General features: G+C 41.3%; 1 protein-coding gene across 1 annotated transcript in view; it reads right to left on the reverse strand.

Moving 5' to 3' along the window:
- LOC112125929 (dystrophin-like) overlaps nucleotides 1-25743 on the reverse strand; it is a 1989526-nt gene that overhangs the window by 649913 nt on the left and 1313870 nt on the right. Inside the window, exons 46-47 of the mRNA XM_026648920.1 lie at nucleotides 10803-10950; nucleotides 8139-8288 (exon numbers count right to left, since the gene is read on the reverse strand). Coding sequence (XP_026504705.1) covers nucleotides 8139-8288; nucleotides 10803-10950 — 298 coding nt within the window. The remainder of the gene's footprint in view (nucleotides 1-8138; nucleotides 8289-10802; nucleotides 10951-25743) is intronic.

Raw genomic sequence — 25743 nt, forward strand, 5'->3', positions numbered from 1 at the left:
TGGGAAAAGGGATGGATCAGCAAGGTCTTAGAGGTTAGAAAGTGTAGGGGAAAAGTGATAACTGCCAAAAGCCAGGCAGAGTTGGACCTTGCAAAAGAAATTAAAATCAATAGTAAAAGGTTCTTTTACCAAATAAATAAAGACAGTTACGAAAAGAAGTGAGACCACTAAGCCATGAGGATGGTGTGAACATTACAGATAATCTAGGCATGGGCAAACACCTAAATGAATACTTTGCCTCAGTTTTTAATAAGAATAATGAAGAGCCTGGGGACAGTGCCAGGGTAGATAATAGGAACAAAGATATGGAAGCAAAAATGAGCACATCCAAGGTGGAAGCCAGACTCAAACAGCTTAACGGGACCAAACTGTGGGGCTCAGATAATCTCCATCCAAGAATATTAAAGCAACTTCATATGAAATTACAAGCCCGATAGCAAGGATTTTTAATGAATCTGTAAACTTGGGGGGTCGTAATATATGACAGGAGAATGGCAAATATAGTGCCTATATTTAAGAAGGGGGGGGGGAGTGATCCAGGAAACTACATGCACTTAAGGACCAAAAAAAAATATTTTTTTTTTTTATTTTTATTTTTTTTGCTATAAATAGGGAATATATCACAGTTGGAAGCAACAGAGGATGAGAAAGATCTGGAGGTTGATCAAAGGATGACTAGGAGCTGCCAATGCAATGAGGCTGTGAAAAACGCAAGGTAATTCTAGTAGACACGGGTATGCGTTATTACCATTATACAAGGTACTAGTGAAACTCATCTGGAATACTTTGTGCAATTCTGGTCTCCCAGGTTTAAGAAAGATTAATTCAAACTGGAACACATGCAGAGAAGTGTTACTAGGATGTCAGAGGTATGGAGAACCTATGTTACAAGAGGAGACTTAAGGAGCTTGGCTTGTTTAGCTTAATAAAATGAAGGCTCAGGAGAGAGATGATTGCTCTCTATAAATACATCTTAGGGATAAACACAAGGGAGGGAGGGGAGTTATTTAAGGTAAGGGCCAATGTCTGCTCAAGAACAAATGGATATAAATTGGTCACCAACATGTTCAGGCTTGAAATTAGACAAAGGTTTCTAAACATCAGAGGAGTGAAGTTCTGGAACGGCCTTCCATGAGGAGTAGTGGAAGAAAAAAAAACCTACCTTGGTTTAAGATTGTGGTTGATTAGTTAAAGGAGGGGATGGTATGATGAGATTGCCTACAATGGCATAACATCCATCCACAACTGCTATTAGCAAATATCTACAACCCCCCAGAGATAGGACACTAGATAAGGAGGGCTAGGAATTACTACAGAGAATTCTTTCCCAGGTGGCTGGCTGGTGAGTCTCACCCACATGTTCAGGGTCTAACTGTTCGCCATATTTAGGTTTGAGAAGGAATTTCCCCTGAGGTCAGATTGGCAGAGACCCCAGTTTGTTTATTTTTTTCTTCCTCTGAAGTGTCACTTGCTGGATTGAATTAGAGTAAATGGTGGATTCTCTTTAAATCAAGATTTATGGACTTCAGTAACTAGGCCAGAAGTTATGGACCTAGTACAGGAATAGGTGAGTGAGGTTCTATAGCCTCTGACATGCAGACAAGATGATAATGATGGTCTCTTCTTGCCTTAAAGTCTATGAGCAATCTCTTCACATTGTTCTGTCAGCAAGGAAGGGAGTGGGGGTTGCTTCTAAAAGGAATAGGCTTCAGGACTCACACCACAGGCCATGCACATCCCAGGGGATCTACAAGATGGGTCATGGTCATCCATGCTGAAGTCCCGTGTCTCCACATTGGTTCTGGCCCCTAGTGACCCCAGGCTTTTGTAGTTTTCCGTACAAATGAAAGGAGTGGGGACCAGGGAAGCAATTGAGCCTGCTATCACAAGCTGTAAATACCATGTGAAAGTCAGGAATTTATGCTCCTTTCAGACTACAAAAGAATGAGGACAAATAGATTGCTTCACTTTAACACTCCCACTCTCTTTGCGGCATATATGAGTGTCAATAACACTTTAGCTACTCAAGAAGGGTCTAATACTTCTTTTTTATTATCTTACCTCTAAAGACACAACCAATAGAGCTTTACAACATATTCACAATGAAATCTGAAACCACACTAAACCACACTAAAATTTCACCACAAATTCGAAACTCAGATCAAGTTTGTTAAAACAACAAAACCTTTTGAGCTTCTCTGTGTCCACTTGAAGCAAGTCTGGGCCAGTTTCCAGCTTGCATAAAAAGCATGTGGAATTTGCAGTTCTGCACACTTCAGTGTATAAGCAACTGAAAATAGATGATTTCAACTGAGAGTTTAGCTTTGTGATTTTGATCTCTTTTAACATCAAAAGTGAAACTCATGGGTGTGAACCTATGTGTAGCAGCCTGCACCTGAAGTGGCACCAGAAGCTGTGCTGGAACCCATTATATTTTAGCCACCATATTTGTTGTTAATATAGGAATGGAAAGGATTTTCAGGTTATGCCAAATTACATTATTACTACAAGCAGAGGTTTGTAGTGTGGTTCCATTGAGGGGGCAATCCAGGCCACTTTCCTAAAGGCCACTTCACTTCCCACTTCACCCCCAACAGCACACGGAATTCAGAAAGGATACAATAAAGTGTGAAAAAATGTTTAATAAACAATTATTGTGACATTTGTATTAGATACACACTTACTGTTCAAACCCAGGTCAATGCATTAAACTTATGAGCCTTACATTCCCTCTCCTGCAAGTACAATGTAGCTTAGAAATCAGCCACATTGGATCATTCCGGATCATTCTGTCTGCCTGCATTCTGAGTCCAAATAACGTCTGAGGATGTATTTAGTCTGCTTCTGCCAGTATTATGAATCCAAATGGTACCTGCAGTCGTATTTAGTCCATGCCTCCCTATATTAGGGGTCCCAATGGTTGCAGATGATGTATTTAGTCACAGGAAGGTCCGTCCAGGAATGCAGGGTGCTTCTAAGGACTCTGTAATGTGTCTTCATCCTAAATCAAAATCTCATTGATTTTGCCATAATTTTTGTCCCATTCATGACTGGTGATGCATGCAGATGTCTCGCTGAATAGGAACTCCAGACAGTCAGTTACATTCCGGGGCAGGGCATACTTGTTAGGGATGCCTCTGTAGCACATAAGCCCCTCCATTCATAGATGTGCCAGGCAATCACCAAGGGCCTAAAAATCTCATTAGCATAGATGGGTGGCTCTCCTTTGCCGGCCTGAAACAGAAGGTCATACTTCCACACTGGCACTTTCAGATCAAGAACATTCTCCAGAGCTTGCCCCACATGAAACTATTGTAAAACCAATGCTAATAAAAATCTCCCCCTCTCTCACACACAGGGAAAAATTGTGGGGATTTATAAATTATTTTAATTGCTTTTGCTATGTGCTCTTACCATGACATATGTTGGCTTGCAGCATAGCTTGCAGGATCTTATGCACTGTCCAGAGATTTGTGTGTGAATAAAATAAAACCAAATGATAACAAGCATCATCCTTTGACTCTGAATTGATCCGGCTCCAGGAAAATGGTAGAAAAGTTTATTTTTTTTTTAATGATCAGAGAATAATATGCACTTTCATTTGCCTTGGCAGGCCCTTCCACCTCTAGTGCACTTCAGCCAAACCAAAGAAAAATTCATAACACAAAAAGGGAATACCTTTCCCTGTCCACTCTCTGGAGTGTTGCCTTTTTATGCTGGCTTCAAGGTGCCAGTCCTTCCCCAAACAGGCAGAAAGTTGCTTCCCCTATAGGAGGAGAGCAGCCTTCCACCCAAAAGCCTTTTCTTCCTGCTGCCACTAGCCGTGCTGCAGCTTGTCTCTCCTCTTTCCTCCCCCTCTTATTAGGAGAAGATGTTTTTAAAGGTCACAGGCAGCCCTTACTTGGATTCAGGTGGCCTTAGTTGACTTGAGGTAACCTCTTTTCAGCTCATGGGGAGAAGAGCTTTTACCATTGTGGGGCTGATTAATCTGCCTTCCATCGCTCTCTTACAGCTGTCTGCTCTGACTTTGTCACAGCACTGAGTCACCTCTGAGCTAATATATTCTGCAGCCTATACAGGCTTTGGACTATTCTGGGGCTGGCTGGTCTATGTCTCAAACAATGAACATTACATGGAACAGTCAAATGTACCCTGTCCAGTCCTCCAATATTATTCAGCTGCGATCCACTCATGCAAAATGCACCAGAAGGGCCAAGGAGAACAGGACACCAATGAGCACCCATAGGCAATGATACTGCTATGGTGACAATATACGTTGTTTTACTGTTGTGAACTTTGGACTGTTTGATTTCTTAATAGGCATTGTTTTTGTGTATTGCTTTTTACGTCTTAATGGCAGCTGCCCACCTATCGGCATTTTTACACTGTTATTTGTCATTTGCATGAATGTTTAAAATAAAATGTTCAGTTTCCACACAAGGTTGCATAAACAGGTTTTATTAATTTTATTAAAATGGAACATCACAATAATCCATACGCTGTGTGTTGAGGTACATGACCAGTTTCTATAACATGCACAACAAAATTCATAAAATTTCATCACAGTAATCCAAAAACGGTGTGATGAGGTACACAAACAATATGTATAAAATGAATAACAAAATGTAATAAAAATAAATTTTCCTAAGCTGCCCCAGTCCCAGAAATAGTGGAATAAGTTTGGCACAATTACAAATACTACGTCATTCCCCCTCATGCATTGTACAATGAAAACCCATGATGTGGGCACATAAAGCACCCTGATTTCTATTACATATGTGGATCCTGTTCCAATAATAATTGTGTACTTTCTGGTTGAGTGTATAAGATCAGCAATCTAGCAGTGTCTTGAGTCCACTCCTGGCAAAATGGCTCATCTTTGTCCTCACAGACATTGTACAATACACAGCAGGCCACAATAATGTAGATGGTTTTGATAACATAGGCATCCAAATGATTTTGAGGGCAGTGCTACTGAGATTTCAATCTGCCAAATGCACATTCCACCATCATTCTACAGCTACGAAGCGTGTAGTTGAACTTTCTTTTGCCAGGCCCTCTGTAATCAGGATACAGTTTCATAAGCCATGGAAAAGGGGGCATGTGGGATCCCCTAGAATAACAGTGAGGACAGTGACTCCATTCATAATACCATTTGATGGGAACAATATCTCATCTTGTCTGTGAAGGTAAAGTCCCAGGCTCCAGAAAACCCTGGCATTATGCACCTTGCCAGTGCATCCCATGCTGATATCCATGAACCGGCCTCTGTGATTGACCAGGGCCTGAATAAAGATGAAGTAGTACTGTTTGCAGCTTATATACTCCCATGTTCCTTATGGAGGGCAAACTATGGATACATGAGTCCCATCGACAGCCCCAGAACAGTTTGGAAACCCCATTCTTTCAAAACCAGCAATTATTTTGGGAACATTTTTTATGCCCACCACCTTCGGGTAAATCACAGTCCTGATGGCCTCACAAATCTCCACCACCACAAGCCTCACAGTTGACTTGCCAATTCCAAACCGGTTAGTCATGGACAAGTAGAAGTCTGGGGTATCCAGCTTCCAGATAGCTATAGTAACATGCTTCTGGACTGCCTGGGCCTTCCTCATGCACATGTCTTGACATTGATCACACAGCTCCATGAACATCTACTTCTTCATGCATAAGTTTTGAAGCTTGTCATTCCAGGTCTGCAAGATGATGTGATCACACCAATCTGTGCCCATGATCTTGCTCCAGAAGCTCCATTCTATGTATGGGGAATCTGCAGGAATCTGCAACAGTCATGAGCAGCATCAGCTGCGTTCTGGCTGCCATGTCAGTACTGCACTCTGAGAGATGCCACTGATAGGACAAATACCACTGCACAGAGATACTCTGTCTGATTCCCAAAATAGGAGTGAAAGTATAAGCAAAAGTTCTTCCATCGATGCTGGATTACTGTTACTGGCTCTGGTTGCAGGGAGCTTGCAGACCCAAAAATGGCTCTGCTGGAGATGTTGGCAGGCTACAAGCACTTCCAGTCAAGTACCACGAGATGGAGAGACAAGTTCTCCCACAATATACCGTGAACCAAGGCCTAGAGAAGCTACAGCTAGCAAGGGTGTTTAAGAATCCTAAAATAAGCCCCCAGAAGTAACGATATCTGACTTTCAGATACTACAATGGTGCTCATAGTTTTCTGGGTCACTCTGGCCATGACAAATGAGAAATAGAAATCTTTTCTGTATTAATAAACAGGAATGTAAAAAGGTATCCCTTTCACAAAGTCTTGGAATACAGAAATAGTCAATGACAGATTATATTCAGAGTCTGAAAGAATTAGAAATCACAGTTTCTGTGTAAAAGCATTTGTAACATCTTTTACAAAAAGAAACACCAACAAAAAGAACACATTTTTCTTAAAAACTAATTATTTCCTTTTAAGCTATGGTCAAAATTTCAAGCGTTGGTGCCTAAAGTTAGGCATGTAAATCCATATTTAATCATACAATTAGAAGTCACCCGATTTTCAGAGGTGCTGAATTCATTCATTTACAATTGACTTCAGAGACATATCTGGGAGCTCACTCATTTTCTAGAGAAAAGGACAATTCTGCATAGGTGCCTAAATACTGATTTATGTGCCCATTTCTAGGCATCTAGGTTTGCAAATTTTGGTCAATGTAGTTTCTTCTTTCAAGCTGAGCAGTTAGCCAATGTTCAAGGCCTTGAAAGGTTGTTTCTATTAGGAGGCAAAACTGATTATATGAATCAAAGGGTTCTTTGGTGTAATCCTGATTATCTACAAAGAATGTATACAAAGGCATGTCCAGAAGAAGGATGATGCAGTGGTTAGGGCACTAGCCTCATAGTCAGAAGACTCTGCTCTCCAACTTCTTGTGTGACCTTGAGCAAGTCACTTAGCTTCTCTGTGCCTCAGTTCCCCAGCTATGAAATGGATAATAAAACTTCCCTACCTCTCAGTAAGGCTAAATACACATCAAAGTCTGTGAGCATTCAGATACCACACTGATGAGGGCCATGTAAGTACCATAGATAGAAAGTCCTGATTCCCTGAACACAGTAGAAACAAACGGGAGGTGTTTCCGTTTTCAAAAATTCAAGTCTAACTTCTCATTAAGAACTTTACCCAAAAGCTAGTCTCCTAGGGGCATACAACACTGATTCTCCCACTATCTGCTGGATTTCCCCCTGCTTTCAGATTCTTTTCATACATATATGCATTTGCAACCAAATCAATGCCCCAGATCCCGAGTATGCAATCAGTGTCCAGGAAAGTTCCTTGGCCCACATGATTCAGCTTCTACTCAAGCCTTGCCATGCTGCTCTGTGCCTTGGGTGATGGCTTCTATTGTTTCCGCTATTAATAAATAAAGGGGTATTTAATTGCTACCTCATTTGGCCTGAATGAGGGGTACTTGGAATATTCATCAATTTCTCCTTTAATCTGTGACTGACAGCCAACATTAACACTTTTCAGCATAGCAATATATATATTCAAATAAAAACCAGCAAAACCTTTCCCCAGCCCTCTCCACAGGCACAGAAATCTAAGATAGCAGAATAAGTACAATGCCACTGCGCAGGAGACAGGATCTGAGGAAGCATGAAAGGCCTGCAGGATGCAGAGCCCAGTGCCACAGAGGCTGCCTGTATAATTTTAAGGGTTCGGAGAGGGGAAAGAGTTGGGGTGTGGCCAGTGGTTCCACAAATGTAGACACCCATTGGATATTACTCCCAATGGAGCAGTGCCATAAATGCTACAGAAGCTACTCTAACCTCAGAGCAGCAGTAGCAGCCACAAAACAGCCAGGATTGGAGAACAAATCCTTCCCCTCTCCTCGGCATTTTTTAACGGAAGACCACTTATTTAAGTGCCTATACATGGCTGCAGAAAACTAACTTTAGGCACCCATTTAAAAAAAGAATCTTGACCATATCACTGTTATTAAGTCACCCAGCATCACAGCTACAATTCTTGTTTGCTGCTTTTTTCTGTTATCCTATAACAGATACAGATTAACCTTCGTGTTCATTCAGAGAAAAAGCATACACATGACAGAATGTATAAGTACTTCTAACAGATTAGAGTTATATGTCATAATATCATTGCTAATATGTCTAACCTTTATCCAGCGATGGTTAGCCTCCTTGAGCCTATTTTCAAGCTTATGTTTTTCTTCTGGGTTCAGTGATGTACTTCCAAGTGCTATTCCTCCAGTTTCAGTTAGTCGTTTCAATATTCCCTTGTGTGGAGGCAGCTCTTCCACTCTTAACTGGAACAGACAAATACAACATTTAAAATGAACTGTGGTAGAATTTTCAACTCCCTTATCTTCGCTGCTATTGATTAGTCTATCAGCTGCAGAGACCAGGCGCAGGGCTCAATTCAGCACAAAATAGCCACGGTTTTCTGAGTTAAAAAGGCTCAGAAAAACAGCAAATGCTGACTCTATTAGGCAGACTTATAGTGGGGAAAGAGTGTCTCTCTGAGGAGACCAAAAAGGAAGGAAAACCAGCTTCCCAGAGGGAAATAAAATAAAAGTTCATCTCTGCTGTGTGATTAATCTTTCCTTCTGGTCACCTGGTGCTTTACTAATTGCTGCCTTTTGTCTGTGTGAACTGTAAGCCCTTTAGAGCAGGTTCCATGTCTCTTCCATGTTCTGTGCAGTGCTAAGCACTCTGGTCCAACCCCATAAGCAATAATGTTGATAATATAGTCATAAACACTGCAAATCAGAGGGCTACTGGTAATGTTTAGGAGTGTCCTGCCTATCGTGTCTCCATAATCTGAATCCATTCCCCTTCCTGTTTGCAATTACTGCAAATTTATAGTGTTAATATAGCTTAACATATCAAGTAGCCAAAGAGTTATATAATAGAAAGTGAAAGCTTCTGCAGCCATCATTTTTAAAAATTATCAAAATCTGAGATGGGCCACAAGGGAATCTTTAATAGTTACTATATCACTGGGTTTGGGGTAACTTCCCTTGGGTGGATCAAAAAGAATAGAGGTGGCTCACAGCATGGCTTAAAAGCCTGAACTATTAAGGAAAAAAATATCATCACCAGTAGGTTTGACTTTGAACCACCCATCCTTTAGGAGTTATTGGGGGAGGGGTTCCCTCCCACATTAACATACTTCTCCCCTGCCCACATTAATACATATTGAGAAGAGAGAATCCTCATCCATATATGCCCTTTTCTCCCCCACCTGCTATCCAAAATGCAGCTACCAGCTACTGACATTAGTACATTTGGGTCTGAGACCTCCAAAGCTCTACACATACGTATGAAAGCTCAGAGGAGCTGCGCAGCAAAAAACAAAAACAAACAAAAAACACTTTCTAATGTAGGTAGCATTTCATTTAGATTGTAAGCTCCAGAGGACAGGGATTGTTTAACGTGTCATGGACATTTAATGCTCTGTACATATAAATAAATAAATGCACAAATATATTTTCTTTGCTTTGTTCCTAGATTTCACATTTCTGATATTGCTGACTCACAGGGTTAAAAACTAGGTTTGTGAGTGCTGGAAGTCTACCTGGATCTAGAAGGGATAACTTAAACAAAGGCAGATGAAAGATATGAAAAGCCTCTTCAAAATTCTTCCTCTGACTCACTGACATTCAGTCACCCAGGATGAAGTCCATTTAGCCCTACATGCTTCCTCCACAGATACCAATAAGACAATCTGGTTTATAGGAATGGTCATAGGAAGGCTAATATTACATTATGTGACTAATAATGAGAGGATACTTTTCATTAGGAAGAGGAAGAGTTAAACCTCTGTGGACTAAAAGGGCAGTAGAAGTATTTTAGAAGGCGAGATCACATAGACGGTTTAAAATACACAGAAAGTATCTGGAGATCAGTCAGCAAAGTAAAGGTAAACTCTAACTTGTTGCAGCAAAAAAAATAAAGTGCATATGAAACAGTCCCCCCTCCAACAGTTTCAGGGTGCTTTACAATCAAACTTGTTTTAAAATTGTAGTTATTGAGGATGGTTTAGTTTTAAAAGCCAAACAGATCAAGCAGTTCAAATAACAATAGGGAGAAACAAACTGTACAAATGAAGGGCAGTTACAGCCTGCTCTGTTTACATTGGTGTAAGATCATAATTAGGACACAATAGGTCATTAACTAATTCAGATATCAACAGGTGACTAGCCATATATGATAATAGAATTACAGGAGTGTTTGGGAAGCCTGGAGGTTCTCACATTTGGCTATGCCTGGCAATAACAGGGAGGCAGTTTTCACATATTCTACTGGCACCTGGAATCTCTGGGGCCCCCAGGACCTTTCATTTAAACTTAATTTTTCTTATAAAAATTGCCTACTTTGGGTTTTTTATTATTTTATATTTTTAAACACTCTTTTGGGGACTTCTTTCAGCCCTCCACAAGGAAATATCTTGCTGCTAAAATGGTTCAGCCAAGAAAGGAGACATTTCTTAATTAAATTAAAGAGCTGAATATTAAGCATTAGGTTTTCTTCTCTGTCCCATTTCCCGCTAAACACAGACTAGTTAGGGATGACAAAAAGTCTCTCTTTTACAACTCTATATTTTCAATTACTTTTTCTAGTCTAATTTTAATGCAGGCAATATATTCTGGTACCTGGGCTTTCAAACACAGGACTTCCTATTTTTTGGATTATCTAGTAAATTGTGGAATGATAGCAATTAAGTGTTTGACAGAAATCAATCTGGATTAAGAACAATTAAATTTGTTTATGCATATATGACAAACTAAGAAGACATTAAATATAAGAATTTATGTTACCTTCACTTTTTCAAGAGAGTCTTTTAACTGTTGTTCATTTCCCGGTTCAAGAGGAATACCAACAATGCTGTCTGCTTCCTCTAACCATAAAATGAACTCATTTAAATCTTCTTGCAATTCTGATAAAATATTCTTTTCTTCCTCCAGCCTACAGTAAAAAAACAAACAAACAAAAAAACAAAACACCACACTAGTGTTAATAGGGGAACACTGTGTCATAGGTAACTATATTTCAAATGCAATCTTTATTATTATAAAAATAAAAAATCATCGCTTTTTAACACAAATATAATGCATAACAAAATGGAGGAAAATATACAGATTATTTGACATTAACAGTAATTCTTTAAAAGCAAAAATTTACATATTTCTTCAAAATTAATCAGAAAAGAAACACCACTCATGATAAATAGAATTAAATGTATCTGAAAATAAGTTTGGAGTTTTAATTTGCAGTTCTAAACTATCTTCTGTCTCAAATTATTATGATTTTTAACCCAGTCCTGCAAGGTGCCAATAAGCAATTGGATCTGCTCCTTTTGTCACAAATGAGATGAAAGCCCAATTTCAGAAACTGAAAAAAATCTAAAGGCAAAGTTTACTAAATTGGATCCCTAAAATTAGGCCCTTATATCCAGTGGGGACTATTTTGGGAGGAACTACGTTTTTGTGGTCAAGGAAGTGGATTTGGGATTTAGGAAAATTAGGTTCAATTCCCACCTGTGCCAAAGATTTCCTATGAACTTTGGACATGTCACAATCTCACCACTTCCTCATCTGGAAAATGAGGACAATAATGCTTCCTCTCTTCCAATGTTTGTTTGCTTTGTCTATTTAGACTGTAAGGTTTTCAGGCAGAGGCTGTCTCGGACTGCGTATGCACTGTCCCTAGCACAATGGGGCCCCAGTCATGGCTGAGGGTGCTAGCTGCAACAACTACAATACAAATTATATATATATATATATATATATATATATATACACACACACACACACACACCTAAGTAAAAGGCCTGATTTTTTTCAAAATGTGATGAATGCCAACAACTCCCATCAAACTCAACAAGAGCTGTAAGCACCTGAACATCTTTGAAGTCAGACTATCTAGTGAGGTATCTATGTGTGGACTTAAATAACTGCTTTTAAGCTTCTAAATTTGAAAATGATGTCTTTAGTCTTCCTCCGATTTATACAATGGTTTAAAAATCATCAAGTAAATCTGCTTAACTGGGGTCTCGAGCCATCTGTGGTCACAAACTTTTGTCCTAAAGCATCTTGTTATTTGTGTCCCAACAGCCAGGCAAGTTCTGTAAACAGTTTAGCTGCTAGGTCTTGAGGCTCTAGCTTATGATGGGTCTAAAATAGCACTCCATGTACTGCCTGCAGCCACCAGACTCCTCCACCTAGAAGACACCGTGCCTCTGTGACCTGCTCCTCATCAAGCACCACAGAACCTTTTCCTCCTGGCCATTTAAACACCTCAACAGTAACAGAATCACCCTTAACAGATGCATCACACTGCCCCCTGTAACCTAATACTGCTCACTTCCATGTTCAAACATGAATGTCTTAAATGACTATTGTGATGAATGCTTCAGGGTTGTGGACAAGTTCCCTCTCCCTTGGCAATAGGGAGAGGAGTCAGAAAGACCTTGATCCAGGGAGTAACCTTGCTCTGAGAAAACCAAGTTCATGTGGCAAACTGGGAGCAGCAGGGAAACCTGATGGGGAACCACATGCAGAGCTGGCGCTGGGGGAACCACACATGGAACAGCTATGCCTGGCAGATGTTACCACCGGAGTCAGGTCTGTGTAAAGCTTGTAGGAAAGCAGCAGAAACTGGGCAGGGAACCAGGGCAGAGACAGTCCAATGAGACATACCAAGTACTGATGCTGGCCTGGAAATCTGCAGTGTCCTATTTGCATTTAGCAAAGAGTAGACTGGAGAGGGTACCTCCCAGGCATTAAGCTTGAGGAGCCCTAATTCTCTAGTGGACTGCCCTCCCCAATGGCCCAAATAATACTTTAGAGTAGAGGTCTGGCATATTGGTGCACCAGCAGCAGTAATGATTACAATATTAATAGAGATTCAGATTTCCAAGAGAGGTCGGAAGGAGATGTGTATGGTTATGAAGGGAATTGCACAGGGCCTAAATATTCTATTATTCAATTTTACGTGTCCCCAACCAGGAGACATAAGCAAATGTTTATTGGGATTGTGATATTGCATCCTTATGCATTGATTTTTGTCACAATGATGCAAAGATACCCAAATTGCACACACAGGCCCCCATGCTGCAAACACAAACATGTAGTCACACTGAAGTTAATGGATTGCTCACATGAACGAAGTTACTCATACATGCAAATGTTTGCAGGATCTGCCCAAAAAGCAGCCTCAGCACTGCAAAAAACACTAGTGTGTGTGTGTGTGTGGGGGGGGGAAGACAACCACAAAAAAGCACTAGTGATGGGAGAACTTCAAACGTTCAGTTTTTGATTAGTTTGATAAGTATCCAGAAATTCAGTTGCCTAGAGCAGTGGTTCTCAAACTGTGGGTGGGGACCCCAAACAGGGACCTTTGAATGGGGTCAACAGGGCTGGCTTAGACTTGCTGGGGCCCAGGGCTGAAGCCCAAGCCCCATTGCCCAGGGTCGAAGCCAAAGCCGGAGGGCTTCAGCCCTGGGCTGCGGGGCTCAGGTTGCAGGCCCCCTGCATGGGGCTGAAGCCCTTGAGCTTCTGCTTTGGGCACCCTCCGCAGAGCAGTGGGGCTCAGGCTTTGCCTCTCTCCGCCCCAGGGCAGGGGCGGGTTCAGGCTTCAGTCCCCCTCCTGGGGTTGTGAAGTAATTTTTGTTGTCAGAAGGAGGTCGTGGTGCAATGAAGTTTGAGAATCCCTGGCCTAGAGGAACAGAAGCCTGTGAATAGGCTTCTGCCCACACAACCATTCTATCCCCTCAACAGGGACTAAATCTCCCAGCTGGTATCTATTTCTGGGACATCTTCAGAATCTGTTGCCCCCCTCTGAGCTGACTCTCCCCCTGTGCACTCAGACACATGACCAACAGGCAGCTCAGGTTAAAATACAAGTAGCATGTAGTATGTCCACATCAGGTGCTGGGAGAAGGAAGTGTCAGCTGACCCCAACCACCACAACAATCAAGATAGTGACTCCAAGCAGCTCAGAGGGGAAGAGCAGGGTGTAGGACCATTGTCAATATAGGAGAACAGACAGCGCAAATAATAGAAATTGGCCAAATGTGTGGGATTCCTTCTTTTAGTGGGAATCTTGGGAAGTCTCTGTTAAAGTAATGGCTGGCATATTGGTGGAAACCTTGGTGGGAATTTTGTCCTTTTCTAGTGGAATGAATAGGGATTGCCTTCCAGGATAAAATGGAAATATCTCAGAAGAAAGGCTTCCTGACAGTCCAAGATAACTGGATATGGTGTACCTCAATCATTCCCATTTCTGTGTTTCCATTTCAATACAAAAACGATATTAAGATGGAGATAAGACTGAGACTACATAGAATCATAGAAATGTAGAGCTGGAAGGGACCTCTAGAGGTCATCAGTTACAGCCCCCTGTACTGAAGCAGGACCAAGATACCCAGAGCATCCCTGACACACTTGTCCAACCTGTTTTTAAAAATCTCCAATGATGGGGATTCCGTAATCTCCTTTGGAAGCCAATTTCAGAGCTTAACTAACCTTCCAGCTGGAAAGCTTTTCATACTATCTAACCTAAATCTCCCTTGCTGCAAATTAAGCCCACTACTTCTTGTCCTGCCTTCGGTGGACATGGAGAACAATCAATCACCACTCTCTTTATAACAACCCTTAACGTATTTGAAGACTTAGCATGCTTCTTTTCTCAAAATTAAACATGACCAGTTTTTTTAACCTTTTCTCATACATCAGGTTTCCTAAACCTATTATCATTTTTGCTGGTCTTCTCTGGACTCTCTCCAATTTGTCCACATATTACTTAAAACGTGACACTAGAACTGGACATAGTATTCCAGCTGAGGCCTCACCAGAGCCGGGTAGAGACTGATGCCTCCTGTGTCTTATATAAAACACTCCTGTTAATACATCCCAGAATTATATTCTCCCTTTTTGCAACTGCATCACACTGTTGGCTAATATTCAGTCTGTGATCCACCAAAATTCCAAATCCCTTTCAGCAGTACTACTGTCATTCCCCATAACTACAGTTATTCCCCAGGTTGTTTTTGCACATGTGATCTTTCCTTCCAAAGTGTAGCATTTTACACTTGTCTTTATTGAATTTCATCTTCTTGATTTCAGACAAATTCTCTAATTTGTCAAGGACACTTTGAATTCTGATCCTGTCCTCCAAAGTGCTTGCAACCCCTCTCATCTTGGTGTCATCTGCAAATTTTATAAGCCCTCTTTCCCACTCCATTGTCCAATTCATTAATGAAAATATTGAATAGTATCGGACTCAAGACAGACCCCTGCAGGACCCACTAGATACGTTCTTCCAGTTTGACAGCAAACCATTGATAACTACTCTGAGTATGGTTATAGTAATTTCAACTTAGCCACATTTCCCTAGTTTGCCTTTAAGAATGTCATGTGGGACTGTGTCAGAAGCCTTACTAAAATAAAAATATATCACATCTATAGCTTCCCCCCTTATCTACTAGGCCAATAACCCTATCAAAGAAACAAATTTGGTTGTTTTGGCATGACTTGTTCTTGACAAATCCATGCTGTCTGTTCCTTATATCCTTATTGTCCTCCAGGTTTTTACAAATCGGTTGTTTAATAATTTGTTCCAGTGTCTTTCCAGTTATCAAAGTTAGGCTGGTCTGTAATTCCGCAGGTCCTCTCTGTTCCCGTTTACAGATAGGCACTATATTTGTCCTTCTCCAGTCCTCTGGGACCTCACCTATCCTCCATAAGTTCTCAAAGATAATCATTAATGGTTCCGAGATTCATTCTCAAAGCCGGTCCACCGCTTGTTCAGGGAAAGCCCCTGGTGGTCTGGGCCGATTTGCTTACCTGCCACGTCTGCAGGTTCGGCCGATCGCGGCTCCCACTGGCCGCGGTTCGCTGCTCCAGGCCAATGGGGGCTGCGGGAAGCGGCGTGGGCCAAGGGATGTGCTGGCCGCCCTTCCTGCAGTCCCCATTGTCCTGGAGTGGCGAACCGCGGTCAGTGGGAGCCACGATCGGCCGAACCTGCGGACGCGGCAGGTAAACAAACCAGCCAGAGGCTTTCCCTGAACAAGTGGTGGACCGGCTTTGAGAAGCACTGTTCTAGGGTATTTAAGGAACAAGTTGAAGCAATTTCATAAGGCCCAGCTGACTTAAATATATCTACCTTACATACATATTCTTCAATCTGTTCTCCCTATTTTGGCCTGTGGTTCTTTCCCCAGTTGTTAATATTAATTGTGTTAAGTATCTGTCACCATTAACCTTTTTAGTGAAGACTGAAGCAAAACAGGCATTAAACTCTTCAGCCTTCTTGATGGCATCTGTTTTTAGCTCTCCTTCCTCACTACACTTCCCTTCATCTTTTTCTTGCTCCTAACGAATTTATAAAACCTCTTCTTCTTGCCTTCTGTGTCCCTTGTTATGTGTAACTTATTTTGTGCATTAGCCTTTGTGATTTTGTCCCTACATGCTTGTGCTATTCTTTTGTACTCCTTAACAATTCATCCATGTTTCCAGTTTTTGAAGAATTCCTTTTTGATTTTCTGGTGGCTAAAGAGCTCCTGATGGAGCCATATATTGACCTTTTACAATTTTTTTCTATCTTTTCTTCATATTGGGGTAGTTTGCTGTTCTGCTTTTAATATGGTTTCTGACAAAGTGTAAGCCCTCCTGAACTCCTTTTCCCTTAGATTTTCATCCTGTGGGACTTTACCTACCAGTACTCTGAGTTTTTAGCAGTATTATAAGGTAAAAAACTGCTCCCCTGTGATGTAATCCTCAAACCAAGATTTATAAACTTAGGAAAATCAGAAAGTTAAGCTGAAAAGAAATCCAAGCCTATTAAAGTGCAAGGCCATACATAGCTAGAGCACCTAAACAATCTTAACTCTATCCTGTAGTGATGTCATGTAATAGCCATATGATTATAATTAAGGCATTTTAGTATTTGTAGTCCCAGATTAAATTTAAAATATTTTTAAAAAACACACTTTTCAAAAAGTCACCTTCAGAGTGTTTACAATATCCCTGTAATATATTTTATCCTTAAATTACTGATACATATCTCAAAATTAATTTCTACCTTATAGCTTTGCCTGGGAATGTATTTGTTTTTATAACAAAAGTTAAAAATTCCATATACTAAACAAGAAATCCAAAGTGAATATTACCATATGAAATTTCTAATGAGTTATTTTTAATGTAATATCAATTTAAAATGTGAAACAAAAATTATATACATACATATATATACACACACACTTTTATGATAGATTCACAAATAATCTCTGGCTGCTTCACACCACTCTGCAGCACCACAAACCAGCCAGTGTATGCAAAGTTTTCCCCTTTCTTCTGTCCTTCTCTTCAACCTGGATGAACCATCTCCACAAATTCCTCCTGCACCCTCTACAAGCTACTGGATGCAAACAACAGTTTTCCATCTCCCTCCTTCCTTCCATTGGGGATTGGTCCTGCTTTGAGCAGGGGGCTGGACTAGATGACCTCCTGAGGTCCCTTTCAACCCTGATATTCTATGATTCATATAACTCTCAAAATATGCATATGTGTGCACACCCCTCTCTCGTCCCCCACATGCACCTCCCACACACACATTGTCCCTTTCCCTCCATCTCTGTCTGTCAAGTAAGTCTGGTTCAATGGAGAGCTGTTGAACGTATGAATTTGGGAGTATGATCACTGGTGCTGTTATTTTTCATAACTGAAAAGAATAAAATCTTTTTTAGATAAACACATGAAGAATTGCACTCTCAAAATGGCCACCATCTCCCACCATTCTCAATGGGACAGAAATCACAGGCTGTCCACTCTTTTAAAACAGCCACTGCCTACAGATAGACTGCCCTCAGTGGTGCCCCCCGTGCTATCAGAAGAGCACTGTGAATAGGTGACTTGAGACAGTTGGCCATCTTTGCTAAGGGCAGCCTCAGTTCAATTGAGAGCAATGGGAGAATGCAATAATTTTGGAAGAGGGCAAGTCTTTGTAACTTTCTGAAGGAGAAGACTACGTGCTAGTCTGTGCTGAAGGAGAAACTTTCAGTTATAAAGAAAGTCAGCCAAAAGTGACCCATAATCACACAAGCAAATGTATTCAAACCTTACCTACATGAGAAGTTTGCATAGTCTACTTCTGTTGTTACTAACATCATGTGAGACCAAAAAAAAAAAAAAAGTTTAAAACCTAGTACCAAATTTCTTAAAGGATCCATTTTTAATTCAAAGTTATTTTTTGGGAAGGTATACTGACATTTCTTATACGTAAACAAGAGGTTGCCTGAGTGCAAAGTTAAGTGCAAAACACAACTCTGCCTTAACGGTGGAGTTGCAACTAGCATTAATAAAACATTCTTTCCAATTTCAAAAACTATTATTAAAGCAGGATAGAAATTGGTTTAGTGTCTATGTTTTCCCATACTTTTTCACTTTTCAGCATGATGGTTACTGCCAGCAAGAAAGTCAGAAAAAGCAAAGAAATGAAAGCTATTTGAAACAATGTCACAATTTATTTATGGTGAGAAGGACTTTTTAACCAGATATGCTTCCTGATGGATGAGCGAAAGGGATGGTGCTTTCCTTTACAGGAAAAAGAGACTCAACAATAAAGTGCCAGCTTCACACCCTTTAACACAAATTCCTCCAAACAATTGTTATTTAAAAATATATATCTTATATGACAAATAATTTAGAACTTGACAGATTTAAGAGTTTACATTAAGCAAAATAAGAATACAGAAATTCCAAAAATGAATATCAGTCTCTTGGAAGCTTGGACTTCTATCTAGAATGTTTTGGAAAAATCTCCAAAATTATTCTAATCTATGAGAACGAGCCTCTTATTTTCAACCCTTCAGTTACATTTTTAGTGTAATTTCTTCTCTCTTTAATTCATAGCACTCAGAAAAATGTGTTCAACTGATTTCAAGCTTCTAGCATGGATTTTTTCCCTTCACATGTCAAGACAGCTGCATCACTGTTTTACTGTGGGGGGAGGTAAGAAAAACAGAGTATTCCTTTTATATGATAAGGTGTAAGTCTGAGAACTGGTAGAAAGAAAACTTCTAATTGCCACCTAAATAACTCATTTGTATCATCAATGGAAGAAACACAGATCAGTCAGCAGTGAAAAGGTACCAACAGGGGAACTGAGTTTGAGAGTTGAATTGAAATTCCTAGTATAACAAGAGACAGGGAATGATAAAACTATACAGTATAGCCATGAAGTTTTTATAAGTCAACACTGTATTAATTTACAGCGAATGAAGTATTCCCATTACATGAGGGGAATAAAGACTAAAACTTATGACAGAGAACCTCGGACTGCTTCAAAATGGAGTCTGAGGTAGTCACCTGGTGCCTATGTACTACCTGATATACTCCACTGCCTGGCCAGTTGACGTGGTCTCACATTCACAAATGCACATCAGGTTGTTATCCTTTCACCAAGGTGTGCATTATTCTTTTCTTACAAAGTAGCAGTGTAATGCAAGGAGAAACATCTATGTCACTTCACTCCTCAGCCCAGACTCACCCTCTGAGCTTCCCTTCTGACCTACCCCTTGCTTATATCCTCCCAATTACCTCATTAGCCCAGTGATTACAACCCAGGTGCTCATAACCCCCCAACATAATTAACTGCCTCCAGCTGGGCCTGACAGCGATCAGGGCACTGCTGATAGTGCCCTGTCACAGAGGTGTATAATATTCAACAGTATAAGAGAATTCTACTTTCCAACCAAGCTAGCAACACTATTGAAATTAACCTTCCTTCCGTCGCTGTAACACAATGCACATCCAGTTTTGCTATGACCATATACAATTTATAATATTTTTAAGTTGAACTTGGTGTAGTAAATTGGTTTCTTTTATAGGAATTTAGGTTAATATGTTCATCAGGAGCTGATATATATGTAGGCTTGAAAGGATTAGATTTTTATCATAAATGTCTATTTCGCTGTATACACACAACTGACAAAAATATTTCCATCAATAGTAATCAAAATGTACAAATAGGCAAAATAAGAAAAATGCCACTTGAGAAATTATTAGGGTTAGATTTAAGGATATTTACTTTGTATATTTTGACATATAATGTTGTCAATTTGTGTTTTAATGGTTATAGAGCTTTTAACTTTGTCTGATCCTCCAATAATTTCCCACAACTGTGGAAATTGTACGTAGAACTCATAATTTTGCACAGCTGTGAAAATGTAAATCAATAAACATCAGAAAAAATGCTTAAAAATAAGCATCAGTATTATCCCAGTAGTACACACACCCAATTATAAAGCCAAGTTGCTGACAGGTTGGTACAAAAGTACAACCACATGATGCCCCCTACCACCAGCACTTCGGCCTCAAGCCAACTGTTCTCCACCAGTGACTGAGAAGATCGCTGTGGTTCACAGATGAATCCAAGCAGATGCAAATAGTACACAGTGGTGCATGTGCATACACACACACAATCTAAATCCATTCACCAAGAGCATAAAAACTTCTTACAGCCTTTTTACTCCTCCAACATCAATGCAGCAGAATTACAGCCAGCAGAGCTAGTACACATAGAGAGCCAGCTAATCAACCCATACTTCCTGGTCCATCCCTCTGAATCTCCCTCTGTGAAACACTTTGAGAAGGAGAGGGAGGAATAACCCACACCTAGATGTAAAAGGAACTAACAGATTAAAAAGCCTCACTCATGAGCAGCCTGCACAATCCAGCTTGCCATGTCCCGGAGTTTGACTCCACCGCACTCTCCAGAGTTCAAGAAGCTCTGAAAAATATGATAGCCACCACCTATAAAAGACCATGCATCTCCTGGATGGTGAAAGCCAGGGAAGAACAGCTGCATCCCCTACTAATGTAAATTATAAATGTCTCTTTCAGAAAAGCACACTTGTCAAACTCCTTGAAAATTACAACCATCCACTCAATCCTCAAGCAAAACAACATTAGATTCCCCCTGATGATCTCCCCAGTTACTGTCTGATCTCCAAGTTCCCATTCCTGGACAAAATAATTGAGCAAGTAATAACTACCAAGAAGCCACTCTTTTTCTAAAATACGGAGTGCCCATCTGGAATAGGAAAAATCTTAACATAAAGCAGTATTATATACTGATGTTACCAAATAATTATGAATAACCAGTATGCATTTTAATTGCCTCCTGATAGCATAGTTTTAAAATGCTTTATACTGGCATTTGTAAGCTGAAGTGTTGTTTCTTTGTTTACCTACAAATTTAAGGTATTGGTAGAATTTTATTCAAGCAAGTGGTAGTAATAATAATGAATGGGGTATTTAAAACTCTGCATCTGCAATTAAGTGCTAGATATTTTATTTTTAAAGTCAGCTCAATGCATTTAGATAACAAAAAGCAGTGTCTTCTGTTTGAAATATTGGATGGGTAACAGTTTGCATTATAAATGTTCTTAATGCATTTTCAGGAAGTGGAATGGCAGTGATTTTGGTTGTAAAAATATATATAGTGAAAAGGGGAACATCAGAATGTATTACTAAGTTCTATATAGTCAAATATTAAATCATACTTTTAGTCATTTATATAATATACATTCACAAGTTATGTACAATATGCAATTTCCAGCTAAAACAAGATAAGCAGATTCTCTTTTGGCCCACTTGGTAGAACTGCTGCCTCTATACACCTCAAGTATCCTGCGCTAGACTGAGTCTCGGATGCTGTTATGTGTAAGAAACCAGCATAAGCCCACCCGCCATAGGGAAGACTTTATTAATTTGTCAATTCTGCTTAGTGTCCAAACAGCAGTGTGTTCTGAACATAGAGAAGTATGAATATGGAGGTCAGTTATACCTTCTGTGAAGTTGAGCTGACTGGAGACCAGAAGAAGGTGCACCACTCCATAGGTACGCATGGGTGAATGAAGTGGTTAAAGTACTTTGAAACAGGAGCGAGGGCTCTTGCTGCACCAACCAAATAAGAGAGGAAGGTGAAAAAAAGTGCTTTTCTGCCAAGCAAAGGAGGGGAGTGGGCTCTCTGCGTTGAGTTCTGGAGGAAACTATTTCCTCCTCCCTCTTTCCCACACTTCCTTTAATCGAGTTTGAATACTGAATGGACAGTTGGCTTTCCAGGAGGCCTGCAAGTGCCTTTCTTGAGAGTATCACTGGCTACACACTGACCATCTTTGAAAACTTGTGGTGATCGAAGAAGGTCCCGGACGATTGGAAAAAGGCAAATATAGTGCCCATCTTTTAAAAAAGGGAAGGAGGTGAATCTGGGGAAAAATCACCTCAGTCCCTGGAAAAATCATGGAGCAGATCCTCAAAGGATCTATTTTGAAGCACTTGGAGGAGAGGAAGGTGATTAGGAACAGTCAACATGGATTCACCAAGGGCAAGTCATGCCTGACCAACCTGATTGCTTTCTATGATGAGATAACTGGCTGTGAAAATGGGGAAAGTGGTGGATGTGATATATCTTGACTTTAGCAAAGCTTTTTATAGGATATCCCACAATATTCTTGCCAGCAGGTTAAAAAAGTATGGAATGGATCAATGGACTATTGTACAGGGAGATTTTGGCAAACCAGTAAAGTGCCTGAAACCACAATGGCTTATTGCTAAAAGCAGCCAAGTCATCAGGCTGTAAAGTGGCCATGCAGCTTGACCAAGGCAGGAGGAGAGGGGGTTTTGGGTGCCACAAAAAGGGCAGCTTGACCCCACGTTCTTCCTGATAAGAATTGTGTTGAAGTTGCTGATGCATGCATTTTAGAAGAGCAGGATGTGCCCCAGCAATGTCTATTGGGGCCTCAAGACTGCAAACTCTGGAAAACCCCACACCTGGTTAATCAATAATCAGAAGGAACCTCTTGCTTGACCATTGAAACTGCTTACTTAACAAATTTTCTTTAAGGGACATGTCATTCTATTACTAATGTATAAATAAGGGGGGAAAGTTTGAGGTAGTTGGACTCTCCCTTTGGATACATCTTGTGGTCCCCACCGACAGATGGAAGATTTGGCCACCGGAAGCCTGCTGCTGTGTCACTCAAGAGCCACACTCAGCTTTGGTAATTATCAAGGTTTGGGAGTGTTTTACTAACCTGTTGCAGATGTGTGTAAGTGCTTGAGACTAAGTAAAATTTATCTTTAAGTGAAAGCACTCTTGTGTTGTCCTCTTTGTGCCAGCTATCTATCAGTCGGACGGCCGTGTCTCCCCTGATTTATTTCCTGACATCACCTCGCACAGAGTAAAAGTTACTGAGAGCTTTGGGTTGAAAGAAGCCCGGGTAACAGAATTTGGAGGCCCCAGTGAGGAGTGGTAGAGAGGAAGGAGACGGATAGTACAGTTTATAGTTTGTCCATTGCAATAGGAGGTAAAAGACGGCAGGGTGGGATCACTCCCTACAAAGTTCCCGTGTCGCAGTTCATGAGTTAATCTACGGATACATTCTGTTACTGGGACTCAGAACTCAGGCTGATTGCCTGCTCGAGTGCAAAAATTATGTCCAGAGACAGGGAAACAACTGGAAAGAATGAACAGTTGAAGATGATGGGGAAACAGCTTGACAGATGTTGTACAAGAGTATGGGGGTAATGGACCCCGGAAGCCCGGTGCCTTCACTGGCCCCAGAGTCTTCCTGCAGCTCCACAAGCAATGGGATATCTGGGTTAGTGCAGGAACGTGGGAAGCTCCGAATGTTAGGGCAAAGAAAAAGGCTGCTTTGCAGGGGTTGTGGATGGTTGCGACAACACTGGATCAGGAGATAGATTGGTTAAAAGACCAGGTGTAGGAATTGGAAAGAATCAGAGCTGAAAAAGAAAGTGAAGTGATTAATTTGAAGGCAGAATCTGATGCTCTCAGAGCTATGTCTCTGACACAAGCAACACAGATTGTAGGAATGCAGAAGCAGGTATGTGACAGTGAGTGGGTCAGTAGTAAGTTGCAGGGGGAAGTGTCTGAGTTCAAACAGCAGACCATGGAGAGCAAAGCTGCAGTCAGAGCCCTTTTGAAGGATTCACAAAGCAGAACACAGGCAGATCACGGGAAATGCTGGAGACAGATTTGTGCCCTCAAGGCTCAGTTCGGAGAGCAAAGGGGGATCGTGGCAGCGATCAGAGGGAACTGTAGCTGGGAGGAAGACATAGAATCAGAGGAGGATCCCAATGTATCCCCCCCTTATTGCAATTATGAGCTGACGGACCCTGGTGAGTTCACCCTGGATCCCATCGGGCAGTCTCCATATAGTCCCCTACAGGAATCACTGGAAGAGCTGCAAAGGCCTCCTCCAATGGCCCCCATAGTCACAAAAATGGGACCTCAGGGAGGTCAGGGAAGAACAGAGGAGCAGGTGGAGACTAGACCCTTTACCCCTGACCAGGTTAGGGCAGTAGGGAAATCAGTTGGCCCGCTGAATAGGAGCACAGCCTTGGGGTGGATAGTAAGAGTATCTGGCATGGCTGGATTCACTCCAGCGGATGTGGCAGCTATATGCAGGGAGTGTATGTCCCCCGAGGATTTTGCAGGGCTCCCTTTTGATATCCAGAGGGCCCCCCCAGAGCAGATGATATAGAGTAGCATATAAATGTGCAGAGGGAAGTAATACACACCCTCTTCCTGGGAGAAAGCCCCATAGATACATTTTGCCAGGAGAAGCAACAGGCAGGGGAGAGAGTAGAAAGTTATGTAGCCAGAAAGAAATTGGCATGGAGACATTCTGGGCTGACAAATGTCATTAACCCAGACTTTGCAACCCTCCCTTTCAAACAAGCTTTAATCCAAGGATTTCTCCCTTTAATTTGTATGGCCTTAGTGGATATGGATCTGGCAGCAGTTCGAACAAGAGATATTGAGGATAGAGCAAAGCAAGCATATGAGGTCCAAAAGGATATGCACCCTCCTAAAAGGAAACCTGATAAGGTGGCTGCTATAGCCCCTCCAAGTAGCATGCAGGGAAAAGAAAATGGAGACAGACCCCATAAGGGTCGAGGCAGAACCCCCGACCCCTGGCATGGGGAAATTTGCAAGCGACTTTTAAAATATGAGCAAAAGCAAATGATAGACCGGCTGTCTACTGCTGAACTTCTAGCGAAATTGGCAGAACATGAACTGGCCGAGCATCGAGGAAAAAGCGCCAGTGCACCACCGATTGCTGCCCTATAGGGAGGCTGAGTGCCCCAGGATCCCCCAATTGTGGCACACTTAAACACCGATGAGTGGGGGAGGTTCACGGTTTATGTGAAGTTTGCAGGAGGGGTGTTTGGAGAGAATTTACTAGTGGACTCAGGTGCCACCTACTCCCTAATTAGTACCCCAAATAAGCACCTGTTTGGATCTCCAACTGGAGTCAAAACCTTACAGGGATTTAATGAGGCACAAAGCATCATCCCCTTCTGTAAAAAAAATCCCATATAGTGTGGAGACAAAGAAGAGCCAAGGGCAATTTGGCTTGATGGATTTGGGGGGAGAAGGTATTCTAGGAATAGATGCTCTGAGGGAATTGAGAGTGCTGGTTGATTGTGCTAACAGGGTTTTGTGGGAAATGCCTCCTGGCACCCAATGGGAGCCTGTGGAGATTTCAGCCAGCTATCGAATAGCAGCCCTTAAGGCATCTGAGGTACTGGAATGGCCTGCTTGGCCCCCAGCAGTTTTGGCAATTGCAGAGAAATACCGGGAGCCAAGAATAAAATAGAATGTGGTAAAATTGATGCAGAAATCCTAGTCACAGGCCCTGATCCTCCACCCCAGAAGCAGTATCAATAT

Source organism: Terrapene carolina, unplaced genomic scaffold (genome assembly GCF_002925995.2).
Source record: "Terrapene carolina triunguis isolate 2854851 unplaced genomic scaffold, T_m_triunguis-2.0 Scaffold22, whole genome shotgun sequence".
Classification (NCBI taxonomy): domain Eukaryota; kingdom Metazoa; phylum Chordata; order Testudines; family Emydidae; genus Terrapene; species Terrapene triunguis.